Source organism: Meriones unguiculatus, chromosome 1, assembly GCF_030254825.1.
Source record: "Meriones unguiculatus strain TT.TT164.6M chromosome 1, Bangor_MerUng_6.1, whole genome shotgun sequence".
Lineage (NCBI taxonomy): Eukaryota > Metazoa > Chordata > Mammalia > Rodentia > Muridae > Meriones > Meriones unguiculatus.
The window spans coordinates 177,694,467-177,715,470 of NC_083349.1; the positions used below are offsets into that span (position 1 = coordinate 177,694,467).

The 21,004-nt window shown below is 44.4% G+C and overlaps 1 protein-coding gene across 2 annotated transcripts in view; it reads right to left on the reverse strand.

The window, feature by feature from the left end:
- Sorl1 (sortilin related receptor 1) overlaps nucleotides 1-21,004 on the reverse strand; it is a 169,536-nt gene that overhangs the window by 16,410 nt on the left and 132,122 nt on the right. For both annotated transcript variants that reach the window (XR_009587498.1, XM_060372084.1), the window contains exons 33-41: nucleotides 9,954-10,085; nucleotides 9,280-9,406; nucleotides 8,970-9,139; nucleotides 6,434-6,546; nucleotides 5,770-5,874; nucleotides 4,932-5,004; nucleotides 2,880-2,962; nucleotides 1,727-1,823; nucleotides 173-357 (exon numbers count right to left, since the gene is read on the reverse strand). Coding sequence is in view for 1 of the 2 variants with exons in the window: in XM_060372084.1 (XP_060228067.1) it covers nucleotides 173-357; nucleotides 1,727-1,823; nucleotides 2,880-2,962; nucleotides 4,932-5,004; nucleotides 5,770-5,874; nucleotides 6,434-6,546; nucleotides 8,970-9,139; nucleotides 9,280-9,406; nucleotides 9,954-10,085 (1,085 nt within the window). In the remaining variant the exon portion in view is untranslated. The remainder of the gene's footprint in view (nucleotides 1-172; nucleotides 358-1,726; nucleotides 1,824-2,879; nucleotides 2,963-4,931; nucleotides 5,005-5,769; nucleotides 5,875-6,433; nucleotides 6,547-8,969; nucleotides 9,140-9,279; nucleotides 9,407-9,953; nucleotides 10,086-21,004) is intronic.

Here is a 21,004-nt window from a genome sequence, read left to right on the forward strand (position 1 = left end):
CTGGCTGAGATGCCAAGGTCCTTTAAAAGGTAATCGTGAGCTGGTGGGTGACTTGTGTTTATGTAAAGAAATGAAACAAGAGCAGCAAGCAAAGAAAGCCCTATGGCTGCCTGGGGTCCTAGCCTTGGGGACGGTTCAGACTACCCTGGGTTAGTCATTTTTGTCCTCTTACCACATTCTTGGGGCCAGTCCAGACGCACTCCACAGCAGTCTGATTGATGGCCTTGGCTTTGAGACTTGGAGCAGGCGGGCGTGTACCTCTGGTTAAGATGTGCTCAAATGCCAGAGGACTGTCCCCCAAGTCTGTCTTGGCCCAGGCAGAAATCTCATAGGATGTATGAGCTGTCAGATTGCTCACTGTGAGAAAAAAGAAGAGAAATGCCATGGATGTATGGATGTGGGGCGAGAGCCAAGAATTTGTTTGATTTTACACACCCTTTTTTTTTTCTCAAAAGTTTGCAAACTTGTTTAATATTTACTAGTAATTAGCACATGTGACTCTTAGAGTCTGGGTAACTCCCAAAGCTGACTGTGTGGACATATAATTTGCAAAAAAAATCCTGCAGTTATGTGGCCTTATGTGGCAGGAAGCCTGAGACTCATACCAACCAATCCAACTATTTCAGGAAATCAGAGAGGGTCTCCAAAGCTGTGAACAAGGATATCCTTTCTGTGTCTGCGACAGTAAACACTGGGTGGGGAAAGGGGAGTCATTTTCTTCAGTGGTGTAGCCGCTATAAGTTGCTCTTGCCCCAGTAAATGACCAGCCACCCACATTCATGAAAGCAATCCCAGTTGAACTCAGAGCTACAGTCTAAGCACTCAGCTGCTTAAAGCAGGAGAGCTCACAACACAAAGTCAGCCTGAGCTACAAAGTGAGTGCCAGGCCAACCTGAGCTATATGGTATTTGAAAAACCAAGGGCTACGAGCTCATTCAGTTGTAGAGAATTTGCCTAGCATGCACAAGGCCATGGGTTCAATCCCCAGGACAGAAAAAGAAAATGTAATAACAATAAATAATGATAACGATGGTTATCATTACCACCCATGGTTTCTGTTTCATAAGACTAACAAGGAGGGAATACAACTATGATTGACAGTCCTTTTAAAACAGTCTGGAAAAAAGGAAAGGAGAAAGCTCCCAAGCTCATAGCACCCATAAGCAGATTTTGGTATTGAAGGTTTTCTCTTAGAAATACATTAAAATCTTCTCATGAGACCATCTTCAGATAGAAAAATTTTAATAGAGCTCACACTTTGCACAGACCCAAGTATGGATGAGACCACCTCCTCCTTTCATTTGGTTGTTTAGTTCTGTGGAGTTGACAAATCTTTACCCAATGCCAATCACACACCAGGCCGTAGCTACCTCTTACTAGCTGAGGGGCAGTAAAACTAGAAAGGAAGCAGGTAATGAAATCTGGACAGATTCTTAGTGCAAAATCACCTATAGGGGTTATTCTGGCTTCTTACGGGGTTCTCCACCTGTTTTTGCTCCAGCTTCCACTGAGGATCACTCCATGTTTAGAAGAAGGCTTGTGGAGCCACCAAGTAAAAAGACTCTATCTGGGTCATGAGGAGGCAAACAGTATCCTCAATGGGCAAGGACCATCTCCAGGGAAACCTGCTCACTGCCAGCCTCCCTCCACAAGCTCTGCTCCCAAGAAGGCACCAATCTAGCTTGCTTCTTCCTGCTTACATAGCAACATCACTCCAGAGTTTTACCTTTGTATGACAGTGAGCTTCCGCGGAAGTTCAAGGTTTTCTTTTCTTGCTTGTGGGCATCAAATGACCAGAAAAGGTTCACCACATAACCATTGACCTGTCAAGAACCAGAAAGCATGTGACGTGATCAGCTGACACAGTTAGGGGTCACTCTGAATACACCATGCAGAGCTGGCCCCTTTAGCTGCCTTGTTGCTTTCGATGGACAGGTGTTTCTTCTGATTTTTAATCAACTTCTATTTATGCCACCATTAAATGTATTCAGCTATTTATATTAAGTGGAATTTAAGGGGACACCTCAGTTCAGGTTGTCCTCTTAGTCAAAACTAAGAGGTCAGTGCAAAGGCTGGTTATAAGACCCACAAAATCAGGGAAGACTACCTTCTCCATGTTCTCCATTAGAGAACGTTCTGAACTAAAAATCATTGCATGTGGGAAAACCAGAAAAAAAGATGTCTTCATGACCAAACACTAGTGACAAAGGTCCACTCTAAGCCATCTTTTCTATTAGTCCTCTTTGAAAACTAAGAACAGACTATGAAATATTCTTAAGTGAATGGCACAAGGACTCTGAAGACCATCCTGCCACAACATCATGGATGGAGAGGGATGGGAAGAGGGACCAGCAGATGGAAAATGACATTATGGAAGTAGATTTCAATTCCAAAGATCACATATAGATAAGTATGGTGGATTGGGCTATGTAGATGGGTGCTCCAAGGGACCAGTCATGGCAGATGAGGAGAGACTGGGTGATTATGAGAGATACAAGACAGACGGGTTTTCAAGGCATCCGATAGGCCCAAGAAGCTTGCTCTACCACAATGGGAACTTCTGCATTAGCACCGAGTACCAGGAAATCCAATAAAGCTGAAAATTACAGGGCACACATATTCTCTTAACACTAAGTCTTTCTGTGCATTGGAGCTGTGAACCATCTAATTATATGGTTAAAGGCACCAGGCTGAGGCAGAATAATTACATGCGGAGACTCAAGTTGTTCTTTGTGGGGGAAAGAAAACATCCTACGTCTGGTATTTCATCGCCACTAGATCAGGTCCTTCATTTTTCCTAATCTCCCTGCACTAACACATACCAGTTCCCACAAAAAGGAAAGCCCCACCCAGCTGCCAGTCCAAGAATAGAGAATTACCTTGATGTCACTGTCCATGGTCAGGGTAAAGCTCAGAGAATTTTCATCATAGCTGTCAATGTGGATATTTGGTGCTTGGATCACTGAAAAGAGAAAGGAGTAAAAGAGAAACCATACCGTGAAAAGTGAGGGAGGCAGAACTTGAGCACTTTCATCTCAACAGACAAAGTGGCCTCTCAGCCGAGGAATAAAGAGCACTCCAGCTGGCCCTATCCATCCACCTCCTCTACCACCCTTTCCTTGACTGAGGCTGGGCCCACTGTTGCTTGGGGAACAAACAATGAACTTGGCTCAGACAGCTGGCCAGGCCATAAGGTTGAACAGGTAAGTTACAGGCCTAGCTTGGGCCTCACTCTTGAAGATTCAGGATCCCTATGAGTGATGTCTTTATGAGAAAAAACAAAGTTCCAGGCCCTTCGTATACTTTTTGAAGGACAGGGCATGGTGCTATGGAAAAGTCAGCTTGGACTATAATCATGGTGATGATGGGCGGGTCAAGACTCTCCAAAACTCATTTCCCTCAGCTACAAAATGAGGACAATGATAATTCACTCACGGGGTTTAAATAAAATAAAAAGCATACTTAGTGTGTGGAACACAAGAAGCACTCCACACTTGGTGGCCTTCTCATTGGTAGCAGTATTAACCTGCTGCATTCTTCATGAATGAACCCGGCTGACATTGCTGCTGTCTTTGTCCTTCACCTTTCTTCCAAAGTCACTAAGACTCCAGGTCATGGCTATTTCAGGGCAATACTCTTTGGTGCTGTACAGAGCTGCCCTCTGCACACAGCCTGACCAAAGCACACGTGAGGAGCTGAGACTTGGCAAAAATCAGAGAGAAGATGATGAAGGAAACTCTAACTCAGGGTAATTTTAAAATGTGTATTTGACTTGTGTTTACTGAATGCAGGAACAAGGTGGCTTTCCAAACTTCTTTCTTTTGCATTTGGATGGTTTGTATACCTTGACCCAGATTTTCATTGAGAGAAATGAGAAGACAATAGGATCTCAGCACAGCCTATTTATTACCTGCCAGCATTCTGCCCACTGATTGGCCAGCAGCATTAACTCAGGCTGCCTCCTACCCCAATCGCCACAGTCCCACAGAATTTAGAATAAATGAAGCCGAGTCTTCATCACTCAGAGCTTCCTTCTCATTGGCTCAGAGGAAAGCAGAATCACCCAATCGCATCCCATACCACAGAGATCGGTTGGTTTAATATCTGCAAGGCCAGGGGGTGAAAGTCCCCAGTGCCAGAGCTACTTGAGGACACACACTACCAGGAGGATGGGCTTCTGGCCACTGCTCAGTGGGTACCAGGACCCTTCACCCAGAGGCTTCAATCCATTCACCCCTCAACTGAGTTTCCGGTTCCCACTAGCTACCAAGGATAGAGAGATGTAAAAGGCAAAGATGGCAGCTCCAAGAGGCCCACATGCAGGATGGGGAACAGCCTCTTGGCAAGCAGAGCAGCCCAGCAGATGCAGGGATCTTGGGCCAGGGTGGTTGCAGCAGGAAGGTTAAGAGCACCAGCTTTGGAGTCAGACTTGTGCAGTTCTAATCCCAACTTTGTCCTTTATGTGTGGCCTAGGGCAAGTAACATACCACATTCCGCTCCTCGTCTTGCAGCTGTTCTGAGGGGCCAATTAGATAAACTCACGTGTCCAGCACGTGAGGGTCAGCTCTGGTGCTATGTGCCATCTATAGCCCTGGCCTACATATCGGTGAGGTGCCTTATCACCACCACAATGAGTGTGCAAACCATGTCCAGCTTTAGTGGAAAGATACTCCTAGGTTAGAAGTTTCACAGGCTCACAGAATGACTTGGCATAATGACCTTTTGGAAATCAATGATGAGAGGAAGAATACACTCGATGGCTGCCCCCAAAAGACTTGACATCTTTGTAAACCTGAAGGGCTCCTATGCTGCGGAAGAGGAGGCCCTGAGGAGCTTTCTAAGCTAGGCTTCTCCTTTCCAGCTCAATGAAGGTCATTTCCAAACAGTTTCCGTCTATCATCTCTAAATCCGCAAGCGCTGGAATCATTTACCTTTTCCTTTCATGGTGGTGATGGATTTAGAATCGCTCCAGTTTCCTATTCCACGACTAGTCACCGCAGCCACCTTTTCAAATCAGAGTGTGAGTTAATAGGAAAAAAAAAAAAAAAAAAAGCAACATACCATTCAGTAAGAATTCTGAAAAAGCTAAAGACTTTAGCAGTGAGGGCAGAAAAAAAAAATACAGACAAAGAGACCATGGATATTAGGCCCCAGCAAATAAGAAGGACAAGAGGCAAAAAGAATTATAATAGTCCTAAGAATATAAAATTTCTATTTTATACTTAATATATCTATTGATACCCAGATTCTTCTGAAGGGCAGGTATGAGTGTGTGTGAGTGTATGTGTGAAATCTTTAAGCTTTGTATCCATAGACACATGTACACACACATAAGAGGAGTCCTGGTGGAATTATCAGTGCAAGGGAGTCTCCAAGGGGTGTGTCTTAATGGCTTTAGTAAACACCCTTCGAATAAAAGCTATCTCGTTTCTGCTCAATACATTAATACTTCATTTCATAATAATCTCACAAAACCGGTATGTAAATACCACTCAGCACTGTATCCATCTGTAGCTAGTGATAAGCAGAAAGAGGTAAGCACAAAAGTATAGACCCCAGGGGCAACAGAGTGTCTGGTTAGAAGCAGGGACAGCCACGTTACCAAAAGTCCTTGGTTACCTGAACAGGAAGTTGGACTTCCCCCTCTTTAAGACAAGGAACTAGGTGTTATGAAGGACACTATTAGTCATTTCCTAAACATAAGCACAGAGCTGACAAAGAGAGCCATCTTTGGACTGGCCAGTGGCTCGAGAGGGCATAGGCACTCACTCTGATGGTGTAGAGGGCATTGAGCAGTAAGCTCTTTATTTCTGTGAAGTTGCTAGCAGCTCTCTGGGAGGCCCACATCTTAGATCCACTCCTGCTGTATTCCACCTGCAGGGCGAAGCATCAGCATGAGGAAAAGGTAATCAGAGGTTGGGCCGTCCAATACCTTCTGAAGACACATGCAGAGAAAGGGAAGATAGGGTGCCGTGACAGCTAGTGTTAATTGGCAACTTGGGAGGATCTAGATGCTCCTGGGAGATGAGGCTGTGGGTGTCCCTGCAGCTGATGACCTTGATTAGGGTGACTGAGGTGTAGACAGCTCACCACTCCCCTGGGCTGGTTGCTGGACTGTATAAAAGGAGAAAGTGAGCTGAGTGTGGGCACCCACTGCTGCTTCCTGACCATGGATGCAAAGGGACCAGCTATTTCGGCTCTAATGGCCTTGAATTCCCTGCCACTGCAGATGGTACCCTTCAACTGTGAGCAAACCTTTCTCCTTTAAGTTGCTTTTGTCGGGATATTTTATCACAGTGACAAGAAAAGAAAGTAATTCAGGTGTGTAAGTAAGACAGTGTTCTAAAGGATGGGTCATTATCCACAGCACCAAATCACCTCCTAGTGACACAAAGCCCTCTGAAACCCACACCTATGTCTGAACAGTACTTACAATGTACTCACGAATGAGGCCATGGGTGTGGATGGGAGGAGACCAGTGCCCAATAATCACACCTTCCTCTTCACTGTTCAGTGAGAGCTGCAGGTTCCTCGGGGGGTCTGGCACTAGAAAACAATGAAGCCAGAAGCCAAGTCCCCCTGCATTCGAATCACTTGATTATTGCATTAAAAAAGATTCTACCAGTAAGCAGTTGGGACTGATACATGAATTCATAAAATAAGTGGTATGAAGATCTATATGTAAACAAAACAAATGTATATCTCAGTAACTAAGTAGTTTAAAAGAAATTTACTTAAAATTGTTCAAAAAATGTAGTAGGAATAATTTAACCAAGAAGGTAAATGATTTTTACAATGAAAAATTTTAAAACCCAGGTAAGAGAGGTTGAAGAGAACACAAAAAAAAGAAGAGGAAGAAGGAAGAAGGAAGAAGAAGAAGAAGAAGAAGAAGAAGAAGAAGAAGAAGAAGAAGAAGAAGAAGAAGAAGAGGAAGAAGAAGAGAAGAAGTCAGGTTATTAAAATGTTACTGTTACCCAAAGCAATCCACACATTCTGTGCAATCCATATCAGAATAGCAATAACATTCTCCACTGAAATAAAGAAAAACTCTCTTAACTAAAAGTGAGGTGCAGAGACTAGTGATTCCAAAGCCTGCAAGAGTGGAGTCGTAGGAAAGGGCTGGAGAGAAAACAGTTGTAGGTGGACAGATGGAAGAAGGCCTAATTTCAACAGCGCAGCAGGACAATTGTGATAGATAACAATTAATTGAATATCTTAAAATAGAGAGCAGAGAGTTTACATGTCTCCTATACAAAACAAAAACAAAAACAGAAATAACCAAAAAACAAAACAAGTGGAATTAGCAGCTATCCTGTTGACCGTAATTACTATACATTGGATATGTGTATCGAAGTGTCAGATTGTACGCCAAAAGATGTACAATTTTTATGCTAGGTAAAAAGTTAAAGTACATTTTAAAAATTTAAAGGAATCAACCGGAGGTTAAGATCCATCTGCACAGTAGAAGACTAAAGGAAGTTTCCTGAGCTTAAATCAAGAACAAAACAGGATGCAGGAGGATGCTAACCCTACCTCCTTTCTGTCAAAAATGTTGGCAGCTTGGCCTTTACGTGGACAACATACTGTCCTCTCTCCTCTCTTCCCAGAATGTCTCCGTAGAGTGCAGATGTCTCCGTAGCCTTCCAGGCTTCAAGTTGGAATTGCTAAGGCAGACTGAGTCATTGTGTATGTGTGTGTGTCTGCCTCTCTGTCTGTGTCTGTCTGTCTGCCTGCCTGTCTCCCTCGCTGGTCCTTAGAACTTGATGCTGAGCTTTTAATTGTCCAAGAGAGCCCCAGCCACTGCAAACTCCCCAACCTCAAATCAGAGGACTAAGGGTGTGACACCTGAGGAAGGAGATTAATTTTCCAACATCACAGAAATCTTACATTCAAATGAATATGATCAACTTCAAAGCAGACTCCTTAATGAGTTTGGGTGACAGCATACTCAAAACTCTTCAGGCAATGGGGTAAATGACGAGAATGAACAGACCTGCAGGGCAGGAGTCACCTGCTCTAAAAGGAGGAGCAGGTGGAGAGACACTCTTAGAATCTGTCAAGGTTTTAGAAACTTATCAACCAAATGCTGACATGCCTCCTATTTAAGTGATAGGAAGTCTCAGGCACCAGGATGTGCCCCGAAAAGAAAAATAAAAGCAGAAACTAGACAAGACATGCCAAAGGTGGGGACCAGGGTGGCTGCAATGGTATAAAGCATCTGAAAGTAGCTCCCAAAGGGGTGAGAGCATGCTGGGCCATGGTGAGGAAGACCAGCACGGAAAACTTTAGCCACAGCACTTCCACACGTGTAAGGGATGGGCATGCATCCTCACACATGTAGAGTGCAGATAAGAAATACTCTCTGTCAATGGCTTCCTCAGGAAAAGGCCTGCTACACCCTCTAGTGACGATGACCTGGGGGCTGCGGAAATGGTTCACCGGGCAAAGTGAACCGCACAAGCATGAGGTCCTGAGTTCAGATCCCCGGCACCCATGTAAAGGTTGGACACAGTAGCAAGCATCCACAGCTGGTCGGCCCCGCTCAAGCAAGAAGCTCCACACCCACAGAGAGACCCTAGCTCAAAAAATTAGATGGCCAACATGACAGAGACACCCAGAGTTGGTTTTGGCCATGCACACCTACAACTCCCCCCACACCCTAATACCACAGACTTTAAAATACCACAGACTTTCGAAATGCGTTATAAACTGGTGTGACAGTAAACATCTGTCATCCCTGCTACCCGAGAAGGAAAGGCAGGAAGACTGCAAACTCCAGGCCTGCCTGGGCTGCAGAGCAAGTTTGAGGCCAGATGCAAATGAACGAGACTCAAAATGAAATTAATAAGAGGACTCCAGATGTAGCTGAGTGGTAGAGTGCCTTCAGGAATGCGCAGGGCCCTAAGCTCAACCTCCAGGATCACACACGAACAGATCAGCTGTAGCATAGTAGCTATAGTAATACTTACAGCCCTCTGGGGTCCTCAGGGTCACAAAGTCATTGGTGTTGTGCACCTTGCTGAGACAGTGGACCTGGACCTTCACCTGATACGTGGTGTCTGGCTTCAGGACTTTCAGCACAGTGCTAGTTTTGTTGCTGTGGGTCTCCAGGGTCTTCCATATGCTCTCTCCAACCACCCTGACCAAGACAAGCGAGACCTTGTCACGGAGAGGCAGTGTGCAGTGACAGAGACACATGAGCCTGCTAAAGACAAGTCCTCCAGGCACACCACAGGAGAACCTGCGGGGCACCCCAGGCCTGTGGCTGAAGGGACCCACCTGTAGTAGACATTGTATACACAAGAAGCAGAGGGCATTTTTTTGGGTCGTATCCAGGTCAAAGTCACGTCCCCAGAGAAATCAGCTGTCCACTGAAGATTCTGAACTTTGTATACTGTTAACTCATCTACAGAGATGAAGAGAGAGAGAAGTCCAAGAAAGTTCTACCTTACAAATCCTTGAATCTCAAAGAACTTCTGTGACCTAGAACCACTATGGTCTAAACTGTTAAGAGGGCACAATCGTCACCTGAAAGCTATCCCAGAAAACGTGACGGCAGCCCCCCATAGCACCTTTCCTAGGCTTCAACATTTCCCACCATATTTTCTTATGCAATTTACCTCCCCCAGGCCTGATCAGCTTAAGCTTCATTCTCAATAGAAGATGCTGCAAGTGGAAGGATGGCATACACTCTAGACAACAGGACTGAGTTAACCCCACCTGCAGCCCGAGGCTCTATGGGAGCAATGGCATACATATGCATCAGCAGGGGTAGAGATCTTGGGGAACACACACCCAGGCTTCACTGCCAGGGAGGAGCTGGCTGCACAGTCCATCAGAATCGGACCACACCTCCCCTCAAGTTGGCGCTCCCAGGCAGGGGACATTTTCAACTCAAGACAATGCACCAAAGGTGCTAGCTAGAAGCCCCCACAGGAAGTGCTGTCACTCACCGCTGCAGGCCTTCTCGTCACTCTCATCTGAGCAATCCAGGAAGCCATCACAGCGCTCTGAGAGCACAATGCAGGCCTCGCCATCCTCACACTTGAACTCTCTGCTCATGCAGGTCAAGGTGCTGTGAGTGGCTGAAATACAGAGAGCCTTCTTAAACTCAGAGGGAAAAGATAGGCTGCATGGTGCGGCTTAGCCCAGGTGCACCACATTTAAATAAAGTAGCCTGGCTTCTCTGAACTACTGATTGTTGCTCCACAATTCTCTGGAAGAAGAAGAATGGTGCTGGCTGCCTTGTGGTAGCATTGTGTTTAACGTAGACTGTGATCTCCTTTCAGGAAGACTGGGAACCTTGGAGTCAAACAGACTGGATGAGCATTTTACTTACGCTTGCTTTTGAGGCAGAGCCTCAACGATTTCAGCCGTGCCTCCAACTGGGTATGCCTAGGAGGATGACTTTGCACTTCTGATCCTCCTATCTCCATCTGCTGGGTGCTAGGATTACAGACATGTACAACTGTGCCCCAGGTCGTGCAATGCTGGTGTTCAAACCCAGGGCTTTGTGCATTCAAGGCATGCTGACTAGTTTCATGTCAACTGTACAGAAACCACAGTCATTTTGGGAAGAAAAGGAACCTTAACTGCTGTCATCAGATCAGCCTGTGGGAAATTTTGTGATGCATTTTCTTGATTGATGTGGGAGGGCCCAGCTTGCCATGGACAGTGCCACCCCTGGGCTGGTGATCCTGGGCACTATAAGAAATCAGGCTGAGCAAGCCAGTAAGCAGCACCCCTCCATGGCTTCTGCTTCAGTTCCCGATACTAGGCTCCTCCCTGCTACCAGGCTCCTCCCTGCTTGAGTTCCTGCCCTGACTTCCTTTGATGATGGCCTGTGATATGGAACTGTAAGCTGAAATACACCTTCCACTTCCCGGGTTGCTTTGCTTATGGTGCTTATCACAGCAGTAGAAACCATACCTAAGACACCAGGCAAATTGGCAGCTCTGTACCAACTGAGCTCCATGCCCAGCCCAGACAAGGGTTGGAATCCTTATTCAGAGTGACTTCAAGCACCTCCCGAAGTTCAGCATCCCTCTGGAGAGCTGGGGAACATCCTGCTGCCACTTGTGTTTGAGGATCTTATAAGCTCAGGCACCTGCAAAGAGGCCTGATCTTGGCCAGTACTGGCAGGTCCTAGCTCTTAACCCTGTAGTGATGGTTATTGTGTCCCCACCATTGGCTTGCAATCTCAGAAGAAGCTACGCTGTCTGAGCTGGCTAACAAAAATAATTGGGTGAATGGTGATAATGTGAAGAGGCGCACATGCTCATGTGGTATTTTTAATTGCACGAATCTGAAGTATTTTGACAAGATAAGGAAAGGGTAAGCTAAGGGTTAAGAGACTCTATTCAAAGAATGTTAATAGCCAAAGGTACATGATCTTCATTGTGGAGGAGGATCAAAAAGGGAGAGGTGACTATGTCATTGAAAACTGATCCCAAAGAGAGAGCAGAATGGCCTAAGAAAGCCAATCTGCTGTCTCAGGGTGGTCTGGTGTTGGGTCTTCATTGTCCAAACCCATGCTTACCTGTCCAAGCCTGAATAAAAAAGGGCTGTATCAGAGATGTCATGCCCCCGTGAGTAGGATCTGAGGGCAAGTGTGAGCCTCTGTGTCAAAGACTTTCACATCTTAACCCATGGACACTGTCGCAATGTTACCTTGCATAACAAAAGGGAGTCTAGAAGATGGAATTAAATTAAAGACCATGATGGAGAAAACTCAACCTATATTACCTACGTGGTCCCCAGGTAACTCTATGGGTCCTTCACAGCAGAGACCTTTCCTATTGCTGCCAGAAAGAGATAGCCAAAGGCAGAAGAGCAAGCAGATAAAAAGTTGCTGGCTTTGAAGGTGGGGAGGAGCCAGGATTTTCTGGACTGCAGACTCTCAGAGGCTGGGAAACACGGAGAACCGGCTATCTCAGGACTCTCTAGGGGAGCCAGCCCTATCCACAACCAGGTTTTAGCCTACTGATATCTAGTCCATGTCTGACACAGAACATACGTTGCTTTAAGACATTACATGTGGGGCCACATATCACAGTGACCAGACCTTCCTGTCTGCTCTGTTCTTTTTTTTTTTCTTTTTTGAATTTTTTTTCTTATCAGTTACATTTTATTAACTCTGTATCCCCGCCGTGTCCCGCTCCCTCATTCCCTCCCAGGCCCTCCCTCCCTCCCTCATCTCCACCGTGCCCCGTTCCAAGTCCACTGATGGGGGGGACCTCCTCCCCATTCATCTGATCCTGTTTTATCAGGTATCTTCAGGACGGGCTACAAAGCCCTCCTCTGTGGCCTAACAAGACTGCTCCTCCCTTGGGGGGTGGGGAGGCCAAAGAGCCAGCCATTGAGTTCCGGTTAAAAATAGTCCTGTTAGAAATTGTTCCCCTCAGTTTGGGATACCAATTGGTTACTGAGATACCACAGGCTACATCTGAGCGGAGGTTCTAGGTTATATCCATACATGGTCCGTGGTTGAATGTCAGTCTCAGAAAAGACCCTGTGCTCAGATATATTTGGTCCTTGTGGAGCTCCTATCCTTTCCCCATCAGACTAACTCCCCTTCTTTCTTATGATTCCCTGTACTCTGCCAAAGGTTTGGTCATGAGTCTTTGCTTTGAAAACACTGCTAGTTAAGAGTCTTTCAGATGCGCTCAGTAGACTCCTGTCATATGTTCAATGCACATCCCATCTGCCTTTCTAAACGAGGATTGATCATCTTACCCCATGTCCACTCTCTTGATTATCTTTTTTAGGTGTATAGATTTCATTATGTTTATCATATCTTATAGGTCTATATAAGTGAGTATATACCGTGTTTGTTTGTCTCCTTCTGGGATATTTCACTCAGAATGATCTTTTCTAGATCCCACCATTTGCCTGCAAATTTCATGATTTCCTCCTTTTTGATTGCTGAGTAGTATTCCATTGTGTAAAAATACCACAATTTCTGTATCCATTCCTCTGTTGATGGACATCTGGGTTGTTTCCGGGTTCTGGCTATTACAAATAAAGCTGATACCAACATGGTTGAGCAAATGTCCTCATTGTGTACTTGAGCAAATTTTGGGTATATACCTAGTAGTGGTATAGCTGGGTCTTGAGGAAGCACTATTCCTAATTGTCTGAGAAAGCACCAGATTGACTTCCAAAATGGTTGTAGCAGTTTACATTCCCACCAACAATGGAGGAGGGGTTCCTCTTTCTCCACAACCTTTCTAACATATGTTGTCACTCAAGTTATTCATCTTAGCCATTCTGATGGGTGTAAGGTGAAATCTAAGGGTCGTTTTGATTTGCATCTCCCTGATGGCTAATGAGGTTGAGTATTTCTTTAAGTGTTTCTCTGCCATTCGATATACCTCTGTCGAGAATTCTCTGTTTAGCTCTGTTCCCCATTTTTTAATTGGATTACTTGGTTTGCTGCTTTTCAGCTTCTTTAGTTCTTTGTATATACTGGATATTAGTCCTCTGTCAGATAAAGGGTTAGTGAAGATTCTTTCCCAATCTGTAGGCTGTTGTTTTGACGACGGTGTCCTTTGCTTTACAGAAGCTTTTCAGTTTCATGAGGTCCCATTTATTGATTGTTGCTCTTAGAGCCTGTGCTGTTGGTGTTCTAGTCAGGAAGTTGTCTCCTGTACCAATGAGTACTAGGCTGTTCCCCACTTTTTCTTCTAACAGCTTTAGAGTATCTGGTTTTATGCTGAGGTCTTTGATCCACTTGGACTTTAGTTTTGTGCAGGGTGATAAATATAGATCTACTTTCATTTTTCTTCATGTGGACATCCAGTTGGACTAGCACCATTTGTTGAAGATGCTGTCTTTTTTCCATTGAATGGTTTTGGCTTCTTTGTCAAAAATCGAGTATTCATAGGTGTGTGGGTTTATTTCTGGGTCTTCTATGCAGTTCCATTGATCCTCCTTTCTGTTTTTATGCCAATACCATGCAGTTTTTATTACTATTGCTCTGTAGTACAACTTGAGATCGGGGATGGAGATACCTCCAGATGATCTGTTGTTGTACAGGATTGTTTTGGAGATTCTGGGTTTTTTCTTTCTCCATATGAAGCTGAGAATCTTTTTTTCAAGGTCTGTAAAGAATTGAGTTGGTATTTTGATGGGAATTGCATTGAATCTGTAGATTGCTTTTGGCAGGATGGCCATTTTCACAATGTTAATCCTACCAATCCATGAGCACGGGAGATCTTTCCATCTTCTGATATCTTCTTCAATTTCTTTCTTCAGAGACTTGAAATTTTTCTCAAACAGGTCTTTCACTTGCTTGGTTAGTGTCAGCCCAAGGTACTTTATGTTATTAGTGGCTATTGTGAAGGGTGTTGTTTCCCTGATTTCTTTCTCAGCCCTTTTGTCTTTGGTATATAGGAGGGCTTCTGATTTTTTTGAGTTGATTTTGTATCCTGCCACTTTGCTGAAGGTGTTTATCAGCTGGAGGAGTTCTCTGGTTGAATTTTTGGGGTCGCTCACATATACTATCATATCATCTGAGAATAGTGACACTTTGACCTCTTCCTTTCCAATTTGTATCCCCTTGATCTCCTTTAGTTGTCTTATTGCTCTGGCTAGGACTTCAAGTACTATGTTGAAGAGGTATGGAGAGAGTGGGCAGCCTTGCCTTGATGCTGATTTCAGTGGGATTGATTTAAGTTTCTCTCCATTGAGTTTGATGTTGGCTATAGGCTTGCTGTATATTGCCTTTACTATGTTTAGATATGTGCCTTGTATCCCTGATCTCTCCAAGACTTTAAACATGAATGGGTGTTGGACTTTGTCAAATGCTTTTTCAGCATCTAAGGAGATGATCATGTGGTTTTTCTCCTTCAGTTTGTTTATGTGGTGGATTACATTGATGGATTTCCATATGTTGAACCACCCTTGCATGCCTGGGATGAAGCCTACTTGGTCGTGATGGATGATATCTTTGATGTGTTCTTGGATTCGGTTTGCAAGTATTTTATTGAGTATTTTTGCGTCAAAGTTCATAAGAGAGATAGGTCTGAAGTTCTCTTTTTTTGTTGGGTCTTTGTGTGGTTTAGGTATCAGAGTGACTGTCGCTTCATAGAATGAGTTTGGTAATGTACCTTCTGTTTCTATTTTGTGGAATAGTTTGAGGAGAATTGGTGTTAGCACTTCTTTGAAGGTCTGGTAGAATTCCGCGCTGAAACCATCTGACCCAGGGCTTTTTATGGAGGGGAGACTGTGAATGACTGCTTCGATTTCCTTGGGGGATATAGGGCTATTCAGTCTTTCTACCTGATCTTGACTTAATGTTGGGAGTTGGAATCTATCAAGAAAATTGTCCATTTCATTTAGGTTTTCAAATTTTGTGGCATATAGGCTTTGGTAGTATGACCTAATGATTGTTTGAATTTCCTCAGTGTCTGTAGTTATGTCATCCTTTTCATCTCTGATTTTGTTGATTTGGATAGATTCTCTCTGCTTTTTAGATAGTTTGGCTAAGATTTGTCTATCTTGTTGATTTTCTCAAAGAACCAGCTTTTTGTTTCATTGATTCTTTGAATAGTTTTATTTGTTTCTAATTGATTGATTTCAGCTCTGAGTTTGATTATTTCCAGCCGTCTGCTCCTCTTGGGTGTATCTGCTTCTTTTTTGTCTAGGGTTTTCAGTTGGGCCACTAAGTTGTTTGTATGTGATGTTACGAATTTCTTCTTGCAGGCACTTAGTGCTATAAATTTTCCCCTGAGCACTGCTTTCAATGTGTCCCATAAATTTGGGTATGTTGTGCCTTCATTTTCATTGAATTCTAGGAAGTCTTTAATTTCTTTCTTTATTTCTTCCTTAACCCAGCTGTCATTGAGTAACAGGTTGTTCAGTTTCCATGTGCGTGTAGGCTGTTTGTTATTTCTGGTGTGGTTGAAGTCCAGCTTTAGTCCATGGTGGTCAGATAGAATACAAGGGATTATTTCAATCTTTTTGTATCTGTTGAGGCTTGCTTTATGACCAACTATATGGTCTATTTTGGAGAAGGTTCCATGTGGTGCAGAAAAGAAGGTATACTCTTTTGAGTTTGGATGAAAAGATCTGTAGACGTCTATTAGGTCCATTTGATTTAGGGTCTCTGTAAGTATTTTTATTTCCCTATTTGTTTTCTGTCTAGTTGATCTGTCCCTTGGTGAAAGTGGAGTTTTGAAGTCTCCCACTATTAGGGTATTAGGATCAATGTGTGATTTAAGCTTTAATATTGTTTCATTTACGAATGTAGGTGCTCTTGTATTTGGGGCATAGATATTCAAAATTGTGATGTCCTCTTGGATTTTTCCTTTGATGAGAATATAGTGGCCCTCCTTATCTTTTTTGATTAACTTGGGTTGAAAGTCTATTTTATTAGATATTAGTATGGCTACTCCCGCTTGTTTTCTGGAACCATTTGCTTGAAAGACATTTTTCCAGCCCTTTACTCTGAGGTAGTGTTTATCTTTGTTGCATAGGTGTGTTTCTTGGATGCAACAGAATGATGGATCCTGATTCCGCAACCATTCTGTTAGTCTGTGTCTCTTTATTGGGGAGTTGAGTCCGTTGATGTTTATAGAAACTAATGACCAACAATTGTTACTTACTTTAGATGTGGGGTTGGTGGTGTCACTGAGTTTCATTGCTTGCATTCTTTTGTTTTTTTTTTGTTGTTGTTGTTGTTGTGTAATTATCTATTTCCTCTGTTTCCTTAGATGTAGTTGTTTTCTTTGGTTTGACGTTTCCCTTCTAGTAACTTCTGTAGAGATGGGTTACTATGTAGATATTGTTTAAATTTGGTTTTGTCTTGGAATATTTTGAATTCTCTGTCTATGTTGATTGAAAGTTTTGCTGGGTATAGTAGTCTGGGTTGGAATCTGTGGTCCCTTAGGGACTGTATGATTTCTGTCCAGGCCCTTCTGGCTTTCATGGTTTCTGTTGAGAAATCTGGTGTGATTCTGATAGGTCTACCTTCATATGTTACTTGGCCTTTTTCCCTTGCTGTTTTTAGAATTTTTTCTTTGTTCTGTAGGTTCAGTGTTTTGACCATGATGTGATGTGAAGGATTTCTTTTCTGGTCTAGTCTACTTGGTGTTCTGTAGGCCTCTTGTATGTTTACGGCCATTTCCTTCTTTAAGTTGGGAAAGTTTTCTTCTATAATTTTCTTGAAAATATTTTCTGGACCTTTGAGCCTGATGTCTTCTTTTACTTCTACTCCTATTATTCTTAGGTTTTGTCTTTTCATGGTATCCTTGATTTCTTGGATGTTTTGTGTTTGGAACTTTTCTGATTTTATTTTGTCTTTGAGAGACGTGTCAATTTTCGCAAGTGTATCTTCAGTTCCTGAGATTCTTTCTTCCATCTCTTGTATTCTGTTGGTGATGCTTACCTTTGTGGTTCCTGATCTTTTCTCTATGTTCTCCAGCTCCTGGTTTTTCTCTATTTGTGTTTTCTTTATTGATTCTAATTCTGTTTTCATGTCTTGCACCATTTCCTTCATCTGTTTGAATGTGGAGTCCTGCTTTTCAATGGCAGCTTCTATTTTTTTGTCCGTTTCCTCTCTATGTATCATTAATTGTGCCTCTACTTCTTTGGGTATAATTGCCTGTATTTCTATGAGAGCTTTGTTTATTTCTTCTTTATTTGCCTTCATTTGTGTGGACATTTCTTTGAGAGCTTTGTGCATTTCTTCTTTGTTTGCCTCAATTTTCGTGGTCATTTCTCTGAGAGCACGATTTGTTTCCTCTTGGTTAGTCTCGATTTCTTTGGCTATTTCTCTGAGGGCTTTGTTCCTTTCATCTTTATGGGCCTCTAATAGCTGGAGAAACATAGTTTTGAGGTCGTTTTCTTGTATATCTAGTGAACTGAAGTGTCCATTGTTTTGTGGGGTTGCTGGTGAGGTCATTATGTCCTGATTTTTGTTGGGAGTGTTCTCACGTCTGCCTCTAGCCATCTGGTTATTTATAACCACTGTTTGTTCCTTGATATTGTAGTTCGGGCTATGATCGTCTCTTTCTGTTTTCTGGACTGTTTTTTCAGGAAGATGAGCGAGGTTCACTGGTTTGGGAGTGTGCACTGTGGTTTCAGTTTTGCCTAAGTAAGGAATGTGACGTGTGCGCTTTTAGAGGGCGCAGTGTGCATGCGTGGATTCTCTGACTATTGCAGTGGCCTGCAAGCCACTATTACGCAGTTCTGTCTGAGATCCAGGGATTGTTTGCCTGGATTACACTGGTGGACCCACAAGGCAGAGGCTTCAATGTTGGGGTCGCTATCCCAAGAATCCCTATGATGCCCACACTAGGGGTGTGGGTGGCAGGGATCCCGTCTAGTTGTTTCTGTGGAGAGGCCTTGGGTCTGGGGCAAACTCTCCCTAGAAGGCTCACTCACTCTCTTGCAGGACCAGTTGGAATGCACAGGGGTTCCCCTTTCCCTCTACTCTCTGATTTGGTCCTGATGTGGAAAGTGCACGGGTAGGCTAACAGTCAGCTCTGTGACACTGTGGCCGCAGGACTCTGTGTCCACCTTTCCTTTGTGCTGCCTCTCTGTCCTTTCCCTCTGCCAGGAGGGGTTATGTTGACTGGTCCCGGGGTGGCGTGGGAAAGAGTTAGGTTGAGTGTCCTCAATCCCAGATCCCAGGCCCAGATCTCTCTGCCAGAAGCAGCCTGATGTTTGCTGATCCCGAGAGAGTACCAGGTAGGGTTGAGTGTCCTCAGATCCAGAGCTTGGGCTTCTCTGCTAGGGGCCGCTGGGTGAGCTGGAGAGAGGGTGCTGTGTCCTTGGTAGGCTGCCTCTTTATCTTTCCCCTCTGACCTTCCCCTCCGCTAGGGCAAGCTTATGGAGGTGCTCTCAGGGGAGTGCCAGAAGGGGTTGGGGCTTCTCAGTCCGATCTTGAGCTGGGGTTTCTCTGCCAGAGGTAGGGGGTGGGGGGCTCCGGTGATAGAACTTGCTGCTAGACCTTATTGCCCTGGACCCAGGAGAATCTCAGGACATGTAGGATGACCAGAGTCCCAGATCCCGAGCTGAGGTTTGTTTACTAGGAGCAGCCGGCAGCACTGGAGTTCCGGCACTGTGAAGCCGCTGTGCGCCTCTTTATCCTTCCGCTCCATTGTGGCAGGGTTATGGCAGCGTTTGGGGGAGTGCCCAAAGGGATTGGGTTTTCTCAGCCCTGATCTCGGGTTGGGGTACAGACAATGTGGTCTGTGGCAGATTCTGCTGGACGCCTCCTGCCTCCTCCCAAGAGGGAGTAGGGATTTTGAGCTGGGCGCGCAGCCGCGGCGGGAGCTCAGCTGTGATGGCGGCCGGTACCCACGGTCAGTGAGACCTTCCAGGAAAAGACTGGGTGATCCGTGATCAGTCTCGCAACTTTCCTTCCCCATGTTTTTTTTTTTTTTTTTGCGACTGGGACTTCCAGTCTCTGGCACCGTTGTGCCCACCAATCAGCCTGGGAAACACGATAGCTGTCGTTTTAGGGTGCCAGAGTTCAGTCTCCTGGTCGCTGCACGAAGTGTGTTGTCCCGCTTCTCAGACACAGTGTTCTCCCAGCGCCGCCATCTTGGCCACCCGTCTCCTCTGTTCTTAAGTTGGAAGTTTTACCTTGCTTTCATGAGTTCGGACTGTAAGTCCTCCAACAAGGTTCAACAGCAAAGCCTCTCCCAGCTCAGGTCTCACCGTGTGCACAAAACCAGCATTTTCCACATGGTAACTATACAGTATTATCATTCAGTATCAGCCAAAGAAAACTCAGGCTTAAAAAAACGCAATCTAACCTTTATTTAAAATACTTTCAATAAATTGTTTAATCCATCCTAGGATTTCAGCACTAAAAATAAATCCCCAAAGAGATTAGATAGTAGAACAACCTAAAAATTGAAAAAAATATATACATACATACATATATATATATATAATTTTGTTTTCTCTCTCACGGTTAGCTGATGACACTTTTGGTTCCTAGGACTTGCTCCAAATGCACCACAAGAGGGCGTGCATGTGACACACGTGACAGCTAGCATGGATTGTCTCTGCCTTAGAATGAGCACTGTGATCCTGTCGCCCTTGTGGAGCAGTGGTTCTCAACCTTCCTAAGCTGCAACCCCTTAATACCCTAATGTTGTGACAACGCCCCATATAAAACCATTTCGTTCCCACTTTATGGCTGCAACTCTGCTACTGTTACCAATCATAATAGCTGACATGTAACCCCCAAAGGGTCATGACCCACAGGTTGAGAACCACTTGCCCAGAGCATGGCTTGGACTGAGAGTAAGCATAGTGTGAGACCCAGGAAGAAGATGGGTGGTGTTCTGATGAGCAGTCAAGATGCTCAAAGGGAAGGCCTAATGAATCCTGGGAGATGCTTCCAGATTGGAAATCATACAGGATTGGCCAGGAAAGAAGGAGCAGCCAGAGGGGTTGAGAGGTGATACAATAACTGTGTTCAACCGCTGGCTTTTCATGGGGAAGATTCAAGGCCTCTCTACGAGAGTGTTTAGGATGGAGGAGCAAATTTTTTGGGCACTTGGAAAAATGAGCTAATTGGGACTAGAGAACGGCTGGTTCCAGTCTCTCTGTGACAGGTTCCAGCTTCCCTGCGGACACCAAGCTCTCTGACACAGGGCAGGGAACTAAAATAGTGAAGGCAAACAAATGTGACCTCTGCACCTCCTTCCACATACTTTAAGTTATTTCTAGATGGCACAGTCCCCGGCAGAGCATAATCTCTATGTAAACAGGTGTGACACTGTTTTGTTTAGGGAATAACACAAGCAAAGAGTCTCTACAAGTTCAGTTCAAGTGCACGTTTGAGAACTTCCAGCCCGCTGCCAGTAGAACACCAAGGTACAGAATCCATGGACCCCGAGGAAAAGAGAATAGACAAAACCCTTTATGAAGAGTTTTTGTGTGCATGTGTTATGGTATGTATGCATGTATGCATGTGTATGGGCCTATATGTTTGTGCCTGTGGGTGGGTGTGTAGAGGCCTTGGTCGGTCTTGGATGCCTTT